Below are 20,582 nucleotides of genomic sequence, written 5' to 3'. Positions count from 1 at the left end.
TCCGTATACTCGAAGAACGACTGAATGCGAGTCTTCCAAGTGCTGAAGTCCTTAGCCCCTTTCAACTTTGGTGGCCTAGTAGTGGTTCCGGTCTCAAGTTCTGCTTGAGCAATTGGACTTAGTTGGTTCAACGACATCTTGGCTCGATTTTGACAAAGGAGAGCTAATCAGAAGCTAATTTCGCTGACAAATCACTAGAGTCCGGCAACAGAACTAATTTCACCGATGACTTGAGAAGCACAAACAATTTCGCTGAAAAGCTTCACTGGTCTCCTATCTTCGCTGGTACACGATGATGTCCTGCACGAGCGAACAAGCTAATTCCGCTGATACAAGCAACACAAACGTTAGTTTGACTAATTTCGCCGATTACCGTGATAAGAACACTGTGGTTCAATATCACAGTTCTCGAAGTCGCCTTCGATAATTTCGCTATAGGGTCACTTGACACTATTTCACCGATAATCAGTAATTTCGCTCGAATAATGATCGTCGAAATTAATGATCATGCGATGAACTTCGAAATGAGTTCGCTATGTTCGCTATATTCAACAATATCGTCGCTGTATTAAATTTTAAATTTGCTATCTTCAAAACTTGTTCACTGCATTCAAGTTAAATTCGCTGGACAGAGGGTTTAACATGAACTAAAACCCTCTAATCACTCAGAAACAGCTCAAAAACCATGTTTTGATGCATCAAAATGTCCAAAATGACTCCTTAATCGTGTATTAACAACAACCTATCGATTAAACACACCAAATCAATCCATTTTAAGTCCAAAAATTTGAAAACCTTGAAACTTTTGAAAAACCTTCAAAACTATGAAAAATCTCAACAAGAACACAACAACCAAGAGCACTAAGGCTCTGATACCAAATTGTAGATCCCAATATCAATCCGGATCACAGTGGTTGGTTGTTTTAGCCCAAAACACCTATTGATTAAGTGTTTGAACTATGAAAAGTCAAGAATGATCAAAGATGAAGGTGAAGCTAATGGATTAATGAATACAACAAGTGTTGTATTGAATCCAAACAATAATATAAATCAGTAGAGCACCTTGGATATCAGATTAGAGCACAAGAACAATGATTGAATGTAAACAACACCAATATTTATTAAGAGAGCCAAAAGCTTGCCATGGTTACAATACAAGGGCTATTTATAGTGTTCCTGACTAGCCAGCAAATTTATAAATTTGCTGGAATCTTAACTACACTAGGTCAGGATTACAACTTCTATAGAATTACAAAATAAGCCCCTATACTATTAATTTAGCTACAAATCACTATAAAACTAATCCAGCACAAGTATGAACGATCTCAAAAGTTCCAACAGTATGAGCATGTATAAAGTATGTACAACATGAAATTAAAGAAATACAAGTTTTATTTATGATCCAAGTCTCGGATTTTATAATGATTACAAAGAAAGAACGATTACAAGAACACAAGACTTCCAAAAATAGAAATGCGAACAAGACTTGCTATAAATGGAAAGTACAAATAAGCAGGGCGTTACATATCTTGTATGCTACAATAGGACCAATTCTATGGTCAATATGCAGTTATTCAGCATGCAACAAGGTATTAATAACTCTTTTCAACATCAAGTTCAAGTAGTTAATGATGGTACAAATGAAGTGGTTAATGAACTGTTATCACAATATGAGGATGTGTGTAAGAAACCTGATAGCTTGCCACCAAAGAGAGAATGCAACCACAAAATTCAATTGATTGATGAATCGGTAACTATCAACCAAAGGGATTACAAGTATCCAGTTGGGCAGAAAGATATTATAGAGAAGATGGTTCAAGAAATGTTTGATATGGGCATCATCAAACACAATGTCATTTATTTTGCTTCTCTTGTGGTGTTAGTTTAGAAAAGGATGGTACTTATAGGTTATGTGTGGACTACAGGAAACTTAATGATCAAACCGTTAAGAATAGATTTCCTATTCCTTTAATTGAAGAACTATTGGAAGAATTGGGGGAGCAGAAGTTTATTCTAAGATAGATTTAAGGTCTGGCTATTATCAGATTAGGATACATGAAAATGATATTCATAAAACAGCATTCAGAACTCACCAGGGTTTATTTGAGTTTGTAGTACTTCCTTTTGGATTGACAAAATTAAAGAATTCTGTCGTAGCCCCCGACCACTAACCCGAGAGCGGGAGCCGCGAGACAGCTTCTGGTGGTATCGGTGTTTATTACTTTGGCAGCAGAAATGAGACATCAGGATCGTAGTTAGGAAATAAATTTCAGAGTTTCAAAACACCAAACTTTTATATTAAACAAAATGGGATAAAACCCATGTTTCATTCATAACATCTTTATAGGGATAAACCCTAATTATTGAAAACATAACTTCTTTTATTTAGGTAACTTTTATAGCCACTTTCTTTAAGCCTTCAGTGCTCCATAGCTGGCTTCTAATAGCTTTCACATCAAGTTACCTGAAACGCATTTTAAAAACATTTTATCAGCAACAAATACTGGCGAGTGAATCCCAGTTTAATCAAAATAAGCTTTTATAACTTTACAGTATTGAGAGCGATTACAATGTTTATATCTAACCAATTACTCATTCAGTATTTGTCATGTTGGCAGTTCCATGACTGTGGTCATATTACTATTAGCTAACTCTTTGTCCAATAGTAACGCTTGACTAGTAGTGTATACAAAGCCCCACATACCGGCAGCAATTGTAGAATACAAAGACTCAATCACTGTAAGTATAATTTGAAAATATTGAGATTTTGAAATATAGTGTGGTAGAAAAAAAGAATGACTCACTTTGTAGACATAGGTATTTCTACAGCTTCCTGTTGATTTTCCTGATTATTTTCTATTAAAAACATACAATGCACACGTGTTAGTAAGATAACCCAAATCACATTAGCCATACAACACGAGACAGAACCCCAACGAACTTAGTCAGGCAGAGCCTGGACATGCGTTAGGGGCCCTAGATAAATCGGGTAGGGTAACGAATTAGTGATCAAGGTTAAAATACTTACAACGAGGTGGAGCTTCGTGTTTTAGGGGTATAATATCAAACTATTTTTTGCTATTATAGGGACAGAGAGAAAGAAAAGAGATGAACGATTGTGAAAATTGCTGAACTGCTCTATTTATAGTTTCTCCGGACGTCTCTCGCACCCCGCGACCCCCCTCCCCTGGTCCTTTCGCACCACGCGAGGGAACCCTAGCTACGACTAGGGTTGCCTCCTCACAACCCTAGATTCGACAGACGTGGGACAGGTGTCATAAGGAGAACTCGGCCAGCCACAGGTTGTCGCGCCCCGCGAGACACGGGGTCTCCCTGTCACGGCCCGCGAGTGAGTGAAACTCAGAATTTATTTTGTTTTTACTAAAAATTAAAGTCATACGGGTCCGGTTTCTCGTACACGGGGTGTTATAAGGTGTTTTTGAGGGTTGTTATAAATTCAGTCTTTCAGAAGCTGTTATGGAAGACAGTATTAATCTTCTTTGATGATGTGCTAGTTTATAGTAAAAATATGCAGCAACATGTAGAAGATTTAAGGGAAGTGTTACAGTTGTATGCTAAGTATCTAAGTGCAGTTTTGTTGGTTCAAAAGTGGAGTATTTGGGGCATGTCATTTCAAAATAAGGGGTGTCAACAGATCCATCTAAAATAGAAGCAGTAAAATATTGGCCAACTCCTACAACTGTTAAACAATTAAGCGGGTTTCTAGGTCTCACCGGTTACTATAGGAGATTTATCTCTTCTTATGGCTCAATTTCTAAACCTCTAACCAATCTTTTGCAAAAAGATGCATTTCTTTAGTCTTCTGAAGCACGAGGGGCATTTGAAACATTGAAGTTGGCAATGAAACAGGTTTCACTATTTTCACCTCTTGATTAGACCCAAGAATTCATAGTTGAAATTGATGCTAGTTCTAAAGGGTTGGGAGTTGTTTTAATGCAAGGAAAGCATCCTATAGCCTATGTGAGTAAAGCCCTATCTGCAAGACAATGGGCTCTATCAGTTTATGAGAAAGAATTGTTAGCCATTCTTTTGGTTGTTAAACATTGTCACCAGTATCTTATTTTGAAGCATTTCACTATTAGAACTGACTAGAAAAGTTTGAAACACTTGCTGGAACAGAAGATTACAACACCCTTGCAAGATACTTGGCTGAGTAAATTCATGGGATATGATTATCACATAGTTTTGAAGAAGGGTGTAGAAAATAATGTAGTTGATTCTCTTTTAAGGGTCCATAGTTCAATTATTTTTGAAATGGCAATATCTTCTTATAATCCTATTCTATTAGAAAGGATAAAGCTCACTAGGTCCAAGATATACAAGCTCAGTTGTTAATTCAAATTCTATTACAAGGTGAAGAGATCAAACATATGCCTTGGAATGGTACCTTATTAACTAGGAAGAATAAACTTTGGAATGGGAAGGATGATGAGTTGAGAAGAGAAATCTTGTTATTATGCCATGCATCTACTACTTTGAAAAGGTTCAGGGATATGTTTTATTGGAAAAGGGCAGATACGGATATCAAACAATGGGTTAAGAGGTGTGATATATGTTTGAAAACAAAGAATCAAACATTAGCTACTCCTGGTTTGTTAAGTCCTTTATCTCTCCCTTAATATGTGTTTATTGATGTGTCTACGGATTTTTATTAGTGGGCTTCCTAGATTGGGTGAGGAAGATACTATCTTGGTGGTTATAAACAAATTCACAAAGTATGGGGGCATTTTATATCCCTAAAACACACTTTTCAATTGTTTAAGTGGCTTATGTTATGATAGATGGTGTGTTTAAACTACAAGGATGTCCACAAACAATCGTATCAGATAGGGAGCCATCTTTCTCAGTCTATTGTGGAAAGAGTTTTTGTAATTACAAGGCATTGAACAAGCTTTATCAACTACCTATCACCCACAATCAGACGGGCAAACTAAGGTTTTGAATAAATGTTTGGAAACTTATCTAAGGTGTATGGCAATGAAGGACCCTAACACATGGTTAAAGTGGTTACCTTTAGCAGAATGGTGGTAGAACATCCACCACCTAGCATTATGCCATTCAAATGTCTCCTTTCAAAGCCCTATATGGTATTGACCCTCCTATTTAACTACCTTACATTCCTGGAAACACTAATGTTGACATGTTGGAAGATTGGTTAACTGAAAGAGAAGAAATGATTCTCAACTTGAAGCATGCATTGAAAAGAGCTAGAAATCAAATGAAACAGTTTGTTGATACCAAAAGGAGTGAAAGACACTTTGAAATTGGTGATTTAGTTTACCTTAAACTGCAACCTTATGTGTACACGTCATTAAGACTGCTCAGATATTCCAAAATTTCTCAAAAATATTATGGTCCATTTCAGATAATTCAAAAGATGGGCTCAGTCGCATATACATTGGATGTTCCTAGTGGATCCTAACTTCACCCTACTTTTCATATGTCCCTGTTGAAAGGATCATTTGGTCCTCCTACTCAGCAAGTTTTAGTACCTAATGTAGGAGAAGAAGTGTTGCAGCCTATGACTATTATTGACAGGAAACTATGTTAGGATCGTGTTGATCTACTTTGTAGCCTTCGGAGATATCTAATCTTGAATATAATGTGCGGAATCCATCATATAAAAGTAGAAACACAAGAGTTCTTCAATTTTCTCTATTTTCATTAAATTTTAACAGTATGACATTCACAGTACAAATATGACAGAGCTTCGCATCAAAGTGAACAAGTTATCTAAGACTCACATCCCTCACACCTATTTATAGACATGGGAAAGTTGTTTGGGACGAACTAGCTCATCCGTATGGATTAGCTCTCATCCGTGTGGATGACTCATCCGTACGAATGAAGCTTTTTACAAAACAAAACTAACAATTCACCCTATTACATGTCATACTATTCAATAAATCACACGACACGACACGACACGAAATCAAGACGTAGGCAATAGACATTATGCACCAACAAGCTAGCTAGAACTGGAACCAGCCAGTAATGAAGTTCTTGATAGAATGGAAAGATTTACCATTGCATAATGCTTCGGAGGAAGCAAAATCGTTTATGACTAGATATCCTAATTTTGATACTAATTCTTGAGGTCAAGAATGTTTAAAGGGGGGAGTTTTGTTACATGTTAATTAGTAGAAGGACTAAAATCTCATTTAGTCATAATATGTGAAGGGGTGTTTATGTAATTCTGTAAACTTGAGGGTTATAGTTAGAATTAGTTGGTTAGTCTTTTGGAGAGTTCGTTACATGCTATGTGAGTTAGTTGTAATAATTATCTCGATAATGAATTGAATCTCGTTTCTGTCTTACGATTCTCTCTAAATTTCTTATCGTAACAGTTTAGGTTTTACCTGTTCTCCCCACATTTACAATGCTCGTTAATGCCAACCCGTCACGATTTACAATGCTCTCCCCACATTTATTATGCTTAATACTTTCTTTTTCTGGTTAATGTGATTTATTACCTGGGCATTTTCGTAATAATTATTCGTAGAGTAATTATCAAAATTACTCTACAAATGATCTCGTAGAGTAATTTTGATCTTGTAGAGTGATTTTGTAAAATGTTCTTGTAGGGTAATTTTGATCTTGTAGAGTATCATAATTACTTTACAAATGATCTTGTATTGTAATTTTGATTTTGTAAGGTAATTTTGTAGAGTATCATAATTACTCTACAAATAATTTTGTAGAGTAATTTTGAATCGTATGTTGATTGATAAACTTGCAGAGTAATTTTGATATATTCGTAAAGTAATTTTGAAGCAGATAAATTTTAATACATTTGTAGAGTAATTTTGATAATTAACCTGCAAGATCAATTGTATTTCATCTTTTGTATATATCTCTTTGTAGTCAGGATTAAAGTTGACAATTTGAGATATATTTAAATTAGGGGAATTGGCCTGTAATAATCTTACCTTGACCTTATTGGTCATTAATAATCTCACCTTAGAATATTCCCCCCACCAATCCCACCTTTCACCTATTTTTCCTACAATGGTCCCCCGTTAAAAAACCTTAACGGAGTTAAGTTTTTTTCCAAATTACAAACAAATTTTTTAGGGCTTTTGATCAGAACGATGATACGAGTCCATGGATATAAAACTTACTTCGAAATGGTGCTCCAAGTGACTTGAGTTTGGTTAATTGGAAATTTAAACACCCAAATTGAAGCGTCGTTTTCATCGTTTGGAGCACGTTTCGAGGCAAGTTTTACATCAATGGACTCGTATCATCGTTCTAATCAAAAGCCCTAAAAAATTTGTCTGTAATTTGGAAAAAAAGCTTAACTCCGTTAAGTTTTTTTAACGGGGGACCATTGTGGAAAAAATAGGTGAAAGGTGGGACTGGTGGGGGGAATATTCTGAGGTGGGATTATTAATGGTCAATAAGGTCTACCTACATGGTATTATTACAGGCCAATTTCCCTTTAAATTAAAAGACATATATATAATATTATTGTGCAAAAAATATAAAAACCCCTTTGTTATGGATACGTTGATGCTTGCCACACATTAGCTACCAACCATATCTTCCAAATCTATACCAGCAACTTACACCCTTCGCATAAAAGAAATTGTATTTTGCTGAGTTCAATCATTTCTTACTAATGCCTTTTTTGTTGTCCAAAGAAACCTTATCACCTCATATAATCTTGTGGCCAACTGAACATGAGTGTGTTTTTCAAAGTAAGACTACATACAAATGAAGACCATAAATGTGTCATCCAGATGATCATGGCTTTTGAGGATTGAATAAATGAAAAAAATGTATGGTCCAAGAAAAATGTGGTATGCAACAAAACTCGATGATTTGACTCAATTAAGTCAAGAGTTGATCATGACTGATCCGAAAGGGTCAAAAGTGCAAAAGTAAAAAAAAAAAAAAAAAAAAAACAAAACTATGTAGCTTTAATGCTTTTGTGCTCAACTCTATCATGAAATGAAGGGCTTTATCGGATGAAACATGAAAGATATCTACTTGACGAAACTCGGAAATCAGTACAGCCCCAAAAATTTCCACCATACACCGCCAACAACTGACCAAATCACCGCGTTAATACAAGCCATGATGAACCCGATTCTAAATACATCTGGGAGCTCCACGTAACCGGCTGTTAATGAAAAAAAATTAAAAGAAAAGGTTAGTCATAATGCACCAATAGAGCTTTTTAAGTCGAACCTATTACTTCACATACTCAAATTACACTTTGGAATATTTAAGAAGACTACACCTTCTTAAATATCTGATGCCAAATTTTGTATTTGTGGAACTTGTCCTAATCTCATTGTATTACCAACTTGTTTTAATAAGTAACTTAAAAGAAACTATATTAGTTTTAGCCATGGTTGCAAAAGTCGCTAGGCGCTCCCTAGTCGGATTTGAGACTACTCGGGAAGTACTCGGCCTAGGCAGAGATTACTCGGGAGTAATTAGCCTAGGCGAACAGTACTCGGGCCTCGGCAGCCTACCTTGTATCAAGTACTCGGGGAGTACTCGGAGCCGAGGTGTGACTTTTACAACCGCATTAAATTTACTTCGCTTGACCTCAAAAGTCAACTGTAATCACTTCTTGGGAGCCATACTTTTTTGACTAATTAAATTTTATATATAATTACAACATCTATGCATAAAATGACTTAGGCGATTTTAACTCGTCTAATCTATTCCTTTAACCTAAATTTCTAGATTTGACTTGCTTGAATTTGAAAAACAAAAACCGAAATTCACACGCTCATAAGTAAATGAGTTGAGATTGCCACTGTAACTTTGTATCGGTTTTAACAAAAAAAAAAAAAGCATACCTCCGAAGTAAACAGCGGCTTGACCACTGCTATAATGAGTCTGAGCACCAAATAAGTTTGTATTGTAGGCCAAAGCGAGTGCCGCCAATACAGCAGGCACACCGGCTGCCAAATGCATAGCAAGAAACGCAGAGTATAAGGCTCCTACATGGCCCGTTTGACTAGCAAACATGTAGTGGATGAAGAAGTAAGCTGCTTGAAGAACACCAAATGCAGCAGGCCAACTCAACGAGAAAGATTGAAGGAACTTAGCTACACAATTAGACATCCATGTTACTATTCCAAGATTTGTCAGCTGACCCGCCATGCCTACAAGGACCGCAAACCAAGCCAAAGTGTCCCATGCGGATTTTTCACTTAAACAATCATTCCATTCAAGTACTCCTAACAATAATAGTACCGATAACCCCAACATTGCAGTAACAACACTTGGTATTCCAATAGCATCCCTGTGATGAGAATAAAGGAAGATTAGTAATTTGTAGTCGTTCAGACTTTATAACATTATACATTTTGTCGGTCCCCTATTCCAATCCCCGAAACAAGATTTCGACAAGAGTGTAGATGTGGCAATGCGTCTAACGGGTCAGCTTGGATTGTGTTAATCAAGACAATTTTGTCCAATTTTTTATAAATAATTAGTTCGTCAAATATAATTACAGTAGTAGTAGTAGTAGTAAATTAGTATTATCTCAATATTTTTTTGTAAATTAGCATCAAAATCACACTTTGGGTGACCGTGACTTTTTACTTTGTTCGACCCATTTTCTTTAAATAATATACTTTTTATTTAAACCGTTTACCATTGGCGCATTGATACGTAACTGGGTTGAAATTGCCACCTCAATAACTAAACATATTATTCTTTCATTTGCCTCTAACCAGTAAACAAGGCCCATTTCTTCACGTAAGAAAAACAGGATTCAAAAATTGAAAACCAAAAAAAAAACTAATAGTTTACCAAATATCACATACCCGAAAACCCAAAGTGAGACAGCAAGAAGCATGGTACCGATCATAATCCACTCATTAGTTGTGACAGGGCCCATGGCTTGAAGCCTCTTTTCAGCCATCGCAGGAGCATCAGGTGTATCTTTCGTTTCAGGTGGATAAATTTTGTACAAAATGTATGGAGTAACTAGAAGAGATACAAAAGCCGGTAAACTAGCAGCCTTGAACCATGAAATCCATGGATTTGCAATGACCAACCCGAGTTCCTCAGCCAGTTTCAGACACAACAGGTTTTGTGCTGCAGCCGTTAGAAAAAGCGCACTAGAATTGCCAGCACACTGTCAATCAATAATTACGTATAAATTTTGTAAAAATCATCCCTTGAAAAGTGCAACATTGTTAAAACTCAAGAATTGTTGATATTACTTAAAGACAATAACTATATACCACTAGATTACATGAAAAGGCAAAATTGACTAAAATTTGTTGTTAATTAACTAAATAAATACCCTTGCCCTCTTGCTCCACATAAAGCCATACCTCATCCATAAAAAAGTCTAATCTAATGACAATTTGTACAATAAACCTTCAGAGGTGTGGCACAGTGGTAAACGCATAGTTGTTTGTTAAAAGCCATCGCCTCTTGCGCCTAGGCCCAATTTCCTAGCAAGGCGAGGCAATTGCGCCTTAAGTCAAGACAATTGCGCTTTAATTCTCAGAGTGATGGTTCATGCGCATATTCCAACGAGATTCCTAGGTTCTGGAGAGTTTCCGGCCAAATTCTTTAAATTCTGGCAAGATTCCAGCTAGATTTCTACTTTTATCTAACGGAAACTATTTTTCTACACTAATACTAGCATTTTATAACTTTTGGTACTAAATAGACGATATTAAATGTTACATAATAGCTTTAGTTTTATTTTATTTGAAGAATAGTATTAATTTTCTAATATATAAAAATCTTTTAAGCTTTTTTTGTTGTGTGCTTTTTTTTCACAGGCCCGCTTTTTTTTGCGCCTTGCGCCTAGGCCCCAGGCGAGGCCTACGCGCCTTGGGTGCGCCTAACGCCTTTAATTCTATACTTTCAAATCCCAAATAGTACAACAAAACCTAATCATGCAATCTTTTCCCGAACCCCATAACCGTAACAAACTAAACAAATCCAATTCACCAATAAACGTTCAACTGCTAACCTGAAACTGAGACTGAACAAGGTAGGCCCCAAGCTTCCTGGACGACGGATCATTCGGTTTACTCCCACCGGAAACCGCCAAGGACTTAATAATGGGCAAAAACACCCCACCGGCCCGCGCAGTGGTACTAGGCATGGCGGGAGCAATCAATGTCTCACTCAAGGCCAAGCCATAACTCAACCCCAAAGTACTCTTCCCCAACCACTTAACAAAATAAGTGGCAATGCGATCCCCCAAGCCGGTCTTAACAAAGCCACGGGCAAAAAAGAAGGAAATCACAATCAACCAAATAACCTCATTAGTAAAGGCGCTAAAGGCGGTTTTGAAAGTGAGAGTTTTGGTTATGATGGAGGTGGTGAGACCGATAAATGCCCAAGCGCCGACTGGTAAAGGGGAGAGGACGAGACCGGCAATGGTGGAGAGGAAAATGGAGAGGAGTTGCCAGGCTTGAGGGGTGACGTCGGGGGGTTTGGGGATGAGGAAACGGAGGAGGAGACCGATGGCGATTGAGAGGGTTAGTGGGACGATCTTTGCGCCTTGTGGGTGAAGGGTTTTGGGTTCGGTGGGTTGGGGAATGGAGGTGGCGGATGCGGAGATGGGTTTGAGGAGGTGGAGGGGTTTGGTGGTGAAGGAGTGGGGGTAAGGGGGTGGGGGTGATCGGAGAAAGGGTGGTTTGAAGGGGGAAATGGGTTTGGAGAGGCGGGAGCGGAGGTGGAGGGAGGGTGGGCGGAATGTGGTGGAGAAAAGGGCGGTGGACTCCATTGGCGGTGGTGGTGGTTGTGGTTTGAGATTTGTGGAAATGGTGATTTGCAGGGAGAGTGAGGCGGAAAGTATGAAGAGTGAAAATGTTATGGGTGAAATTATTCGATTTATATGGTTTTTCACTCGTCTTTTAAGCGAAAACTTAAAAACTAACTACAAAATCTAAAAAACATAAAAAAAAATTATAAATTATACATTATACATTATACATTATATGAATAGTAAATTATACATTATACATTATACATTATACATATGAATAGAAATTGCCGATAAATAGTGATTACTTTTTTAATGATTTTTTTTAATATTTTTATCTATTATTAATTTGATCTTTTAATAATAAATGATAATTGATCATTCTTAGGTATTTGTTTTCGTATTTTTTATTAGTAGTATTTTATTTAGCATTCATTTTGATTTTTTATATAAACTTACATTTGTTAACTTTAAAAAATATTCTAAATTTGTGTTTATATTTTTTTAACATTCCAAGTTATTTGTTCGTGCATTGTGACGATACGTTATCGTGGGCATTGTATCAATATCGATTCGGTTCGTTATAGTTCCGGTAGAATTCATGCACTCGGTTTAGAAATCAACACGTGTTTTACATCGACCGAAAACATACATCGATACCAACACCAATGTTGTTTGAACGGTATTGGTTGGTTCAAATTGTCAACAAAACCAAAAAATTAATACATACCGCTACCAATGTTCAGTTTGGTATGGTATGGTAGAGATAGTATCTTATTTTATCTAAAACAAAAAAAAAAATAAAATAAATATCGCTACCCATACAAATGTTATTGAGTTAATTTTGGTTTGGATTCATACGATAGCGACACAATAGTTGTTTTCAGTAAAGTTTATATGGAAATGTTTAAACAAATAAACATAATGTAAACCAACCGAAGAGATATCAACAGACTACATTGGTACCGGCATTGATATTGATATTCTTTATTATTGTTTTCTATCGATGTAAGGTTTTCTCTTTCGATTCATAGAGAGTGTCGGTAGCGTAACGAACCGAACATATATCAAATGAATTCCCGCCACAAAGCGCGGGGAAAAATCGCTAGTTCATTATTGTATGTAAAAAAAATTTAAATAATTGTAGGGCACATGTGTACTATTACACATGTGCACTACAAAAAAGAGTTTTTTTTTTAAGTTTTTTTATATACCTAAAATAGTGAAAATTTGTATGCAAAAAAAAAATTGTATGTTTTTTATTTTTTAGTTAGTTTTCGAATTAACTAGTGGTTTTCATTTGAACATTCCACTAATATACTAATAATTATATCTATATTTATATCTAGGGTTAGGATATAATAGGAAGTTTATTTGGCTAAGAAGGCTAGAAAGTAATCTTGACCATCTATTTAGTTAATCAAGGGCTAAGATTAAATGACGAAAATTGAAAGAAAGAAAAGAGACGCGTGGGTTTGTTTAGGGGTATTCTAGTTAATCCAAGACAATAGTTTCTCTCTCCTCCAATTCCCCACGTTTTTTAAACGTTAATAACTCTTTCATACGACATTATTTTTTTATAAAAATTGCACAAAAAACGAGTGTTTTTTATCTTTAGAACGAGTATACTATTGCTATATTTTCGAAAAAAAATTTTGAAAACCCAGTTGCGTAAAACGCAATGGAAAAAACCCAGTTGCGTAAAACGCAATGGAAAAAAACCTAAAAATGACATTTTTCTAAAACGCAATGCACAAAAAACACAAAGAAATGTCTTATTTCTAAAACGCAATAGCCTAAAAACACAAAAGAAAGTATACTTTCTAAAACGCAATGGACTGAAAAATGTGTTTTACCTAAAACACAATGCACCTAAAACACAAACAAATGTCTTGTTCCTAAAACGCAATGGCCACAAAACACTTAAAATGTCTATTTCCTAAAACGCAATGGACTGAAAACACATAAAAAGTGTTTTACCTAAAACGCAATGCACAAAAAACACCAAGAAATGCCTTATTTATAAAACGCAATGGCAAGAAAACACTAAAAAATGTCTCATTCTAAAACGTAATTGCCTAAAAGAACAAAAGAAAGTGTTCTCTGTAAAACACAATGGACTGAAAATACTAAAAAATGTCTCATTCTAAAACGCAATTGCCTAAAAAAACAAAAGAAAGTGTTCTCTATAAAACGCAATGGACTGAAAACACCTAAAAATGTGTTTTACCTAAAACACAATGACTAAAAACACTTCAAAAATGTGTTTTTCTAAAACGCAATGACTAAAAACACTTAAAAAATGTGTTTCTCTATAACGCATTGAACCTGGACAATAGTTTTGTCTGTGCTGTGAATTGTCTGAACCAATGCAGTTTACGAATGCAGTTTTCCAGAGTCAATTTACAGAAAATTAATTTTTCTGATGCATTTTTATTAAATTTCCAAAGCCAGCTCAACCCCAGCCAGGGGCTCTGCCCCTTGGACCCTGCTAGGGGCTGCCGCCCCTAGGACCCTGCTACCAGGGGCGCTGCCCCCGGACCCCTGCCAAGATCGTAAAACGCAATGACTAAATCAAAAACCCAGATAATAAAAATGAAATTAAAGAATTTCTTACATGGATCGAAGTCGGTTTCTTCAATGATTGATGAAATTTGAATGATTGAAACACTTATCAGAGATCGAATCGAACGGATCGAGTGATTATCTTCAAAATCACCGGAAAAAACGAGATTTTATATGAAATTAAACTGGGTTTTCTTCAAAAGAAAAGCTGAAGAACACGTTGATCGGGTGTTTGAATCATTGATTGGTGACGAAAATCGGACTATAATGTAGTGATTATTGAGATAGAAAGTGAGGAAATGGTTGAAGATGATGGGTTTCGATGTTACTGGGAAGAATAAGGAAGAAGAAAAGGATAAGATTGACTAAAATACCCTTCCTCTTTATTTTAAACTTTGCCACATGTCTTAATTCTATTGCTTCCTATCCTTGCTAGCCAAAATAATCTTCCTAGTTGATCCCCACCCCTATATCTATACTATCTATCTATACCCTTAAATAAAGGCTTTGGTTATCCACACATCCCCCTCAATTTATCCACACATCCCCTAACCCTATACACCCCTCATTGCCCTATACGCCTGAAAATGAAAATGGACCCACCTGATAAGCCCCTCATTGCCCTATACGTTTACTTTTTGGTTACTTTTTCACACATCCTATTAATTGTCAATGATTGGGTGTCAGCCAATGATTGCCCAATCATTGGCAATTCTGTGTGGAATAAATTTGAAGGGTATGGAGGGTTTTCAAGTGGGTGAAATATTATTTAAAAAAATTATATATTTTTTTAAATTATTGTTAAATAAAAAAAATATAAACATTTATATTTATTACTATTTATTGTTATAAAAGGAAGGTATATAAATGTCATTTCTTTATTTAATATATTTAAAAAAAATGGTAACATTTTTATTTATTAATTATTTTTATAAAACGTCAACATTTTTTTTAGTTAGTATTATAAAACTTCTACATTTTTATCAAGTTTTAGTATAAAACGTCAACATTTTTTTTAATTAGTATTATAAAACGTCAACATTTTTTTAATTAGTATTATAAAACTTCTACATTTTTTTAATCAACTGTTAGTATAAAACGTCAACATTTTTTTTAATTAGTATTATAAAACTTCTACATTTTTTTATCAAGTATTATTATAAAACGTCAAACTCTCTATAATCCATAACGCAAGAAGAAACGTAAATACAAAATGTAAGTGAACATTGTTTGATAAAATAACACAAAAGACAACACTTTCATACAAAATGTAATACAATACATAGCCGAAACCCTAAACCCTAAACCCTACACACTAAATCGCTAACTATTACATATTATTACTTAGATTCACACGAACCCAATGGGTCTAACTCCTGTCTAGGAATTGCGTGTGATGGTATATGGTGGTCACAGAACTACCGGGCGTCGGTAGATGCTGTTGACGGAACTACCGCGCGTCGGTAGATGCTATCAAGAGTGCATCCGGAATCGCCAATATGAGAGTTCCGTGCTATTTGCATGGTAACATCTAACAATGTCGGAATTCCGGGTGACTTGGCTATAGATGTGGGATTATGCATCCCCCACCGCCAAGCACCTCACCCATAGACCGACGTCGGATGTCAGATTAAAAGGTGACTTGGCAATTTATGTTGGATGATGCATCCCCCACCGCCAAGCACCTCACCCTAGACCGACGTCCCGGCGCATGAATCTGAAATATGAGCTTAGGTACGCGTTTGAATCTGAAATATGAACGCAGTGCACTTCTCCATAAGAATTACGTTTCCACCACCGTCAAAACACCGACTTTCGATATCCTGTTAAAAAACATAGAATTATAGTGTTAGACTCGATATTAGAAATTATATTGTAAAATATAATAAACAAACAACACCACCACCATAGCCGACCACCCACCACCACCATAGCCGACCATCCACTACCACCACAGCCGACCACCACCACCAGTCGGCCGCCCACCACCGCCCACCCACAACCTAACCACCACCAAAACCACCATCCCAACTACCACAACACACCACCACCACCACCACAACCTACCACCCTCAACCACCTCAATAACTACCACAGCCTACCATCCACAACATAACACCACCTCACCACCGTCAACCACCACAACCCACCACCTCACCACCGTCAACCTTAATAAACCAACAACACAGCCCACCACCCACAAACACCACAGGCTACCACCCACAACACAACACCACCACAGCCACCACCGTCAACCACCATAACCCACCACCTCAACCACCACAGCCCACCACCTCACTACCGTCAATCTTAACAAACCAACACCACAGCCCACCACACACAAACACCACAGCCTACCACCGACTACACAACACCACCACCACCGTCAACCACCACCTAACCACCCACAAACACCACAGCCCACCACCCACAAAACAACACAACCACAACCAGAACCGTCAACCACAAAAACCCACCACCCCAACACCAATATACCCGACCAAAATAAACCACAAAAATCAGAGAAAAAAATGAAAATTAAACATAAAAATACGGAATACGAACTAACCTTAAATACTCCGAGCGTATGAAGAGATACGAGAGCGATAACAATACGGGAGACAAAGAATCCGTGCGTGTATGTGTACTTCCAGATCTTCATCGTGTGGTCCAACGTTGGTCTCGTGTGGTCCAAGACCTTTTTGGGTATAGTTGGGTATATAGTTCATCAAAGAGCAGGCTTGTTGCTAAATAAGTCAAACAAAACGAATATATACGGCCATCATTGATCTATATGACGCGTATGTATTTACTTTTTGAAAAAGTTGTTAGTCTATACGGCCCTCATTGATCTATAAGGGGCGTATGAATTTACTTTTTCTGAAAAGCTGTCAGTGTATACGACCGTATAGGTCAATGTGAGGCATATACACCACCTAACTTTTTGTTATACGGACCTCATAGCACTATGTGAGACATATGTATTTACTTTTTCTGAAAAAGTGGTTAGATTTTGTACTTTATACGCATCTCATTGTGCTATGAGCGGCGTATTGAGTCTTTTTTTTCTAAACAAATATTACGTACGAGAAAGTGTAATCCATATCCATATCCATCTTGACATTCACAATGGTGATTTGTAGATGTGGAAGGCAAGCTGGGATAAAAACATCTTGGACGGATATTAATCACGGGCGTCAATTTTACACCTGTTCTCAATTGGTATGTACTTTAAGCACTATTTTTTTTACACTTAGAAACACTAATTCGCCTTCGGTTTCAGCGTTCTCGGTGCAAATTCTTTGCGTGGATCGACCCTCCCATGTGTCCTCAGTCAGTTCAAGTCATCCGAGGTTTGCTGGATACGAAAGCAGTACTTGAAGACGAAGTCAAGTATTTGAAAGAGGAGGTTTGAATGTATAAAGAGCAAGTAGCAGAAATGGAAAATAAAAATTCAAGGGTCGTTCGTAAGAGGGACACCTGTTTGATAATCTGTTGGATTTTGTTTTTTTTTGTCCGTATTTGTATTTGTCGTTAGCCGTATTTAAGTTTATGCAACTTATGTAAACGAATGTAATCACTCTCGTATTTTGGTGATTTAGCGGAATGTTATGTCTTGAGAGTTTATTGGTTTCTAGTTTTATACTATTTTAACTCTAAAATCTTAACCGAGTTAAATGTTGAATAAGAAATCCTATATAAAAATTTAACGTATGAAGGGGGGGAAAACAAGTTAAAGCGTATGAAGTGTATAAAGGATATACTATAACCAGTTTATCAGCTCCTGTACAGGAGGATAAACTGGTTAAGGCTTGTGTGTTCTATGCGAAATGTGCGAGTTCGAAACCCTGGGGAGGTCGGTCCGATACAGAAGGACCCCTCCCTTTTTTATCTGTGTAATTCTAATTTTTCAAATCCAGTCCCTGAGGTTTGTTTTGCACAAGAACAGTCCCTGCTCAGTTAGTAAAAACTAACTGTAATTCTAATTTTTCAAATCCAGTCCCTGAAATTCTTATAACCGTTTATACCCCTTCGTTATAAAAGATAAAAGGTTAGCCGGTCCGACATAGAAGGACCCCTCCCTTTTTTATTTGTGTAATTCTAATTTTTCAAATCCAGTCCCTGAGGTTTGTTTTGCACAAGAACAGTCCCTGCTCAGTTAGTAAAAACTAACTGTAATTCTAATTTTTCAAATCCAGTCCTTGAAATTCTTATAACCATTTATACCCCTTCTGCACACGCTTAGTATTTTTAAAAAAGACCAATATACCCCTTCGTTATAAGAATCCCAATACCTATGGAACCCGGATTGAACAACCAAGAAGGTTAGCTGGTTCAGACCAGCAATAGAATGAACCTTATAAACATGACAATACAGCTGTAAAATCCAAAAAAACCAACATAGATGCTGATAAAAGATTAAACATGTTACCATCCATACATGCTGATAAAAGATTAAACGTTTATATAAAAACAACCGGGCGTACAACTAAATATAAATAACAAAAGAGGAATAAATATTTGTTCGTACAACCACATTAAACCCAAAATACAACCAAACGAAACAGATAAATACTACTCCTAAGCCATTTCCTCGTCACTGTTATCAGAACCACTATCATAACATGTCAACTGCATCTGCGTGTCAGACGGGCCTTCCTGCGTGCCGGATGGGCCTGCCTGCGTGTCGGACGGGCCTGCCTACGTGCCGGACGGGCCGACTTCCGAGCCGGACCCTGGATACACTCCTGGTTGTGGCGGGTCACGAACCGACAACCCCGCCTCGGTACGCCTATCAGCCTCGCTAGCCATCATCCACTCCATCATATCCTCCATCCGGTCCATCCGCCGATCTTGCAGCGCCAACCTCCCCATCACAGCCAACTGACCCGCCACAAGCCTCTCGAGGAGACGCTGAGTGGATTGAGGCAACCTCACCGCATGATAGACGCGCCGAGGATGCTGTGGCGGCTCCTGCGGATGCCCCTGCTCAACCTCAGGCTCGACGTCACCCTCTCCAATAGGCTCGTCAACAACATGAGGCATATCCACCTCCACAGCCTCCAGCAGATGTTGATGTACTAACGGCTGGGCTATGAAAATTTGATCGTCCAAACCGACAAACCGATAACCAATGCCCGGAAAGTTCACCGTCAAGTTCATCCCTCTCATCGTCTTAATACCCAAATACTCGAAAGGGGCAGGCGGTGGCAACTCACCGATGAATGGAAAATACCGACCGTAATGCTGGGCAATACGCGTGATGAACGCCCCTCCGTGCAATCCGCCACGCTTCTGACGTTGGGAAAATGAGGCGAAATACTCCGCCAGGCAGCGATGGAGGGCGCACGGCGTCCCCGGTGAATAAACAGTAAAGATAGAACAGGTCGGTTTTCGTGACCTACTCGTTGCTTTTGCCACGCCCAGATATCGACGTGGCAATGCAACAGTGTATGTAGCGAATGAGTGGGTCAGGAATCAACGAGACACGGGCCTTATTACCGAAGGGTACAGCACAGAGGGTGGGCCACCAAGCAATCAACTGATCATCAGGCATAGATGTGATCGCGGTGGTATAAATTTCCTGAACCAACTCCTCATCAGTGTAGAATCCGGTGGCCAAAGCAAACTGACGCAGCGACATATTCTGTCGCTCCCTGAATAAACAGAAAGTTACCTCAGCAGGGGGTGGTTCCACCATCGGATCGTCCATATCTGAGTTAGGCTGCTCAGCAGGCCGTGGTCGATAGATAAACGTGGAGAGGAACTCCACCATCATAGGCCTATAAGAAGGCCCAGCCGCATAAAAAAACATACGATCCCACGGGTTATTTTCCCCGATTATACCCCGGGCCCTCTGCTCCTCGCCACACTCCCGTAACGCGTCCCAACGCAAAGCCCTCTGCTGCCTCACTCTCATACCCCGGAACTTGGCAAAACGTCTGTATTCCGTACTGCGCTAGGGGAAGTCTAAAAAATCGTACTGCTCACAATTACCCCCGGCCATCGGATTGAATACCGGACCACCGTTTAGTGCCTGTTGTTCCTCATCTGACGACATATCTACAAGAATTAAAATTTAATATTTTGTCAAAATATTAATAAAATTACGACAAATTTTATATTAAAGTATAATATGTGTTAAATATCGTATCGGTTCATAGTTTGTCTCCTGGTTCGTTTCGTTTTCCAGTTCGTTTCGGTATAATATGTGTCAAATATCCCACCACCACCACTACCACCATCACCTCTGACCCACCACCACCATCACCTCTGACCTAGAGGTGTACAAATC

General features: G+C 37.8%; 1 protein-coding gene across 1 annotated transcript; it reads right to left on the bottom strand.

Moving 5' to 3' along the window:
* Nucleotides 1-7,805: 7,805 nt before the first annotated feature.
* On the bottom strand, nucleotides 7,806-11,832 carry LOC110929021 (dicarboxylate transporter 2.1, chloroplastic). The gene is made up of 4 exons (XM_022172112.2): nucleotides 10,982-11,832; nucleotides 9,813-10,126; nucleotides 8,838-9,286; nucleotides 7,806-8,146 (listed from the first exon to the last, which is right to left on the bottom strand). The coding sequence occupies exons 1-4, from the start codon at nucleotides 11,741-11,743 to the stop codon at nucleotides 8,031-8,033; spliced, it is 1,641 nt and encodes a 546-aa protein (XP_022027804.1). The 5' UTR covers nucleotides 11,744-11,832; the 3' UTR covers nucleotides 7,806-8,030.
* Between the last annotated feature and the right edge of the window lie 8,750 nt (nucleotides 11,833-20,582).

The sequence above is a fragment of the Helianthus annuus genome, chromosome 3 (assembly GCF_002127325.2).
Source record: "Helianthus annuus cultivar XRQ/B chromosome 3, HanXRQr2.0-SUNRISE, whole genome shotgun sequence".
Lineage (NCBI taxonomy): Eukaryota > Viridiplantae > Streptophyta > Magnoliopsida > Asterales > Asteraceae > Helianthus > Helianthus annuus.
This window is presented reverse-complemented; position numbering and strand designations above follow the sequence as displayed.

Bases quoted from the DNA above. Each gene is read 5' to 3' on its own strand.
- LOC110929021 (XM_022172112.2), bottom strand. From the start codon at position 11,743: ATGGAGTCCACCGCCCTTTTCTCCACCACATTCCGCCCACCCTCCCTC. The intron at 10,127-10,981 runs GTTAGCAGTTGA...ATTGATTGACAG, and splicing joins TTGTTCAGTCTCAGTTTCAG to TGTGCTGGCAATTCTAGTGC. The intron at 8,147-8,837 runs GTATGCTTTTTT...TTTCATTAACAG, and splicing joins AGCCGCTGTTTACTTCGGAG to CCGGTTACGTGGAGCTCCCA.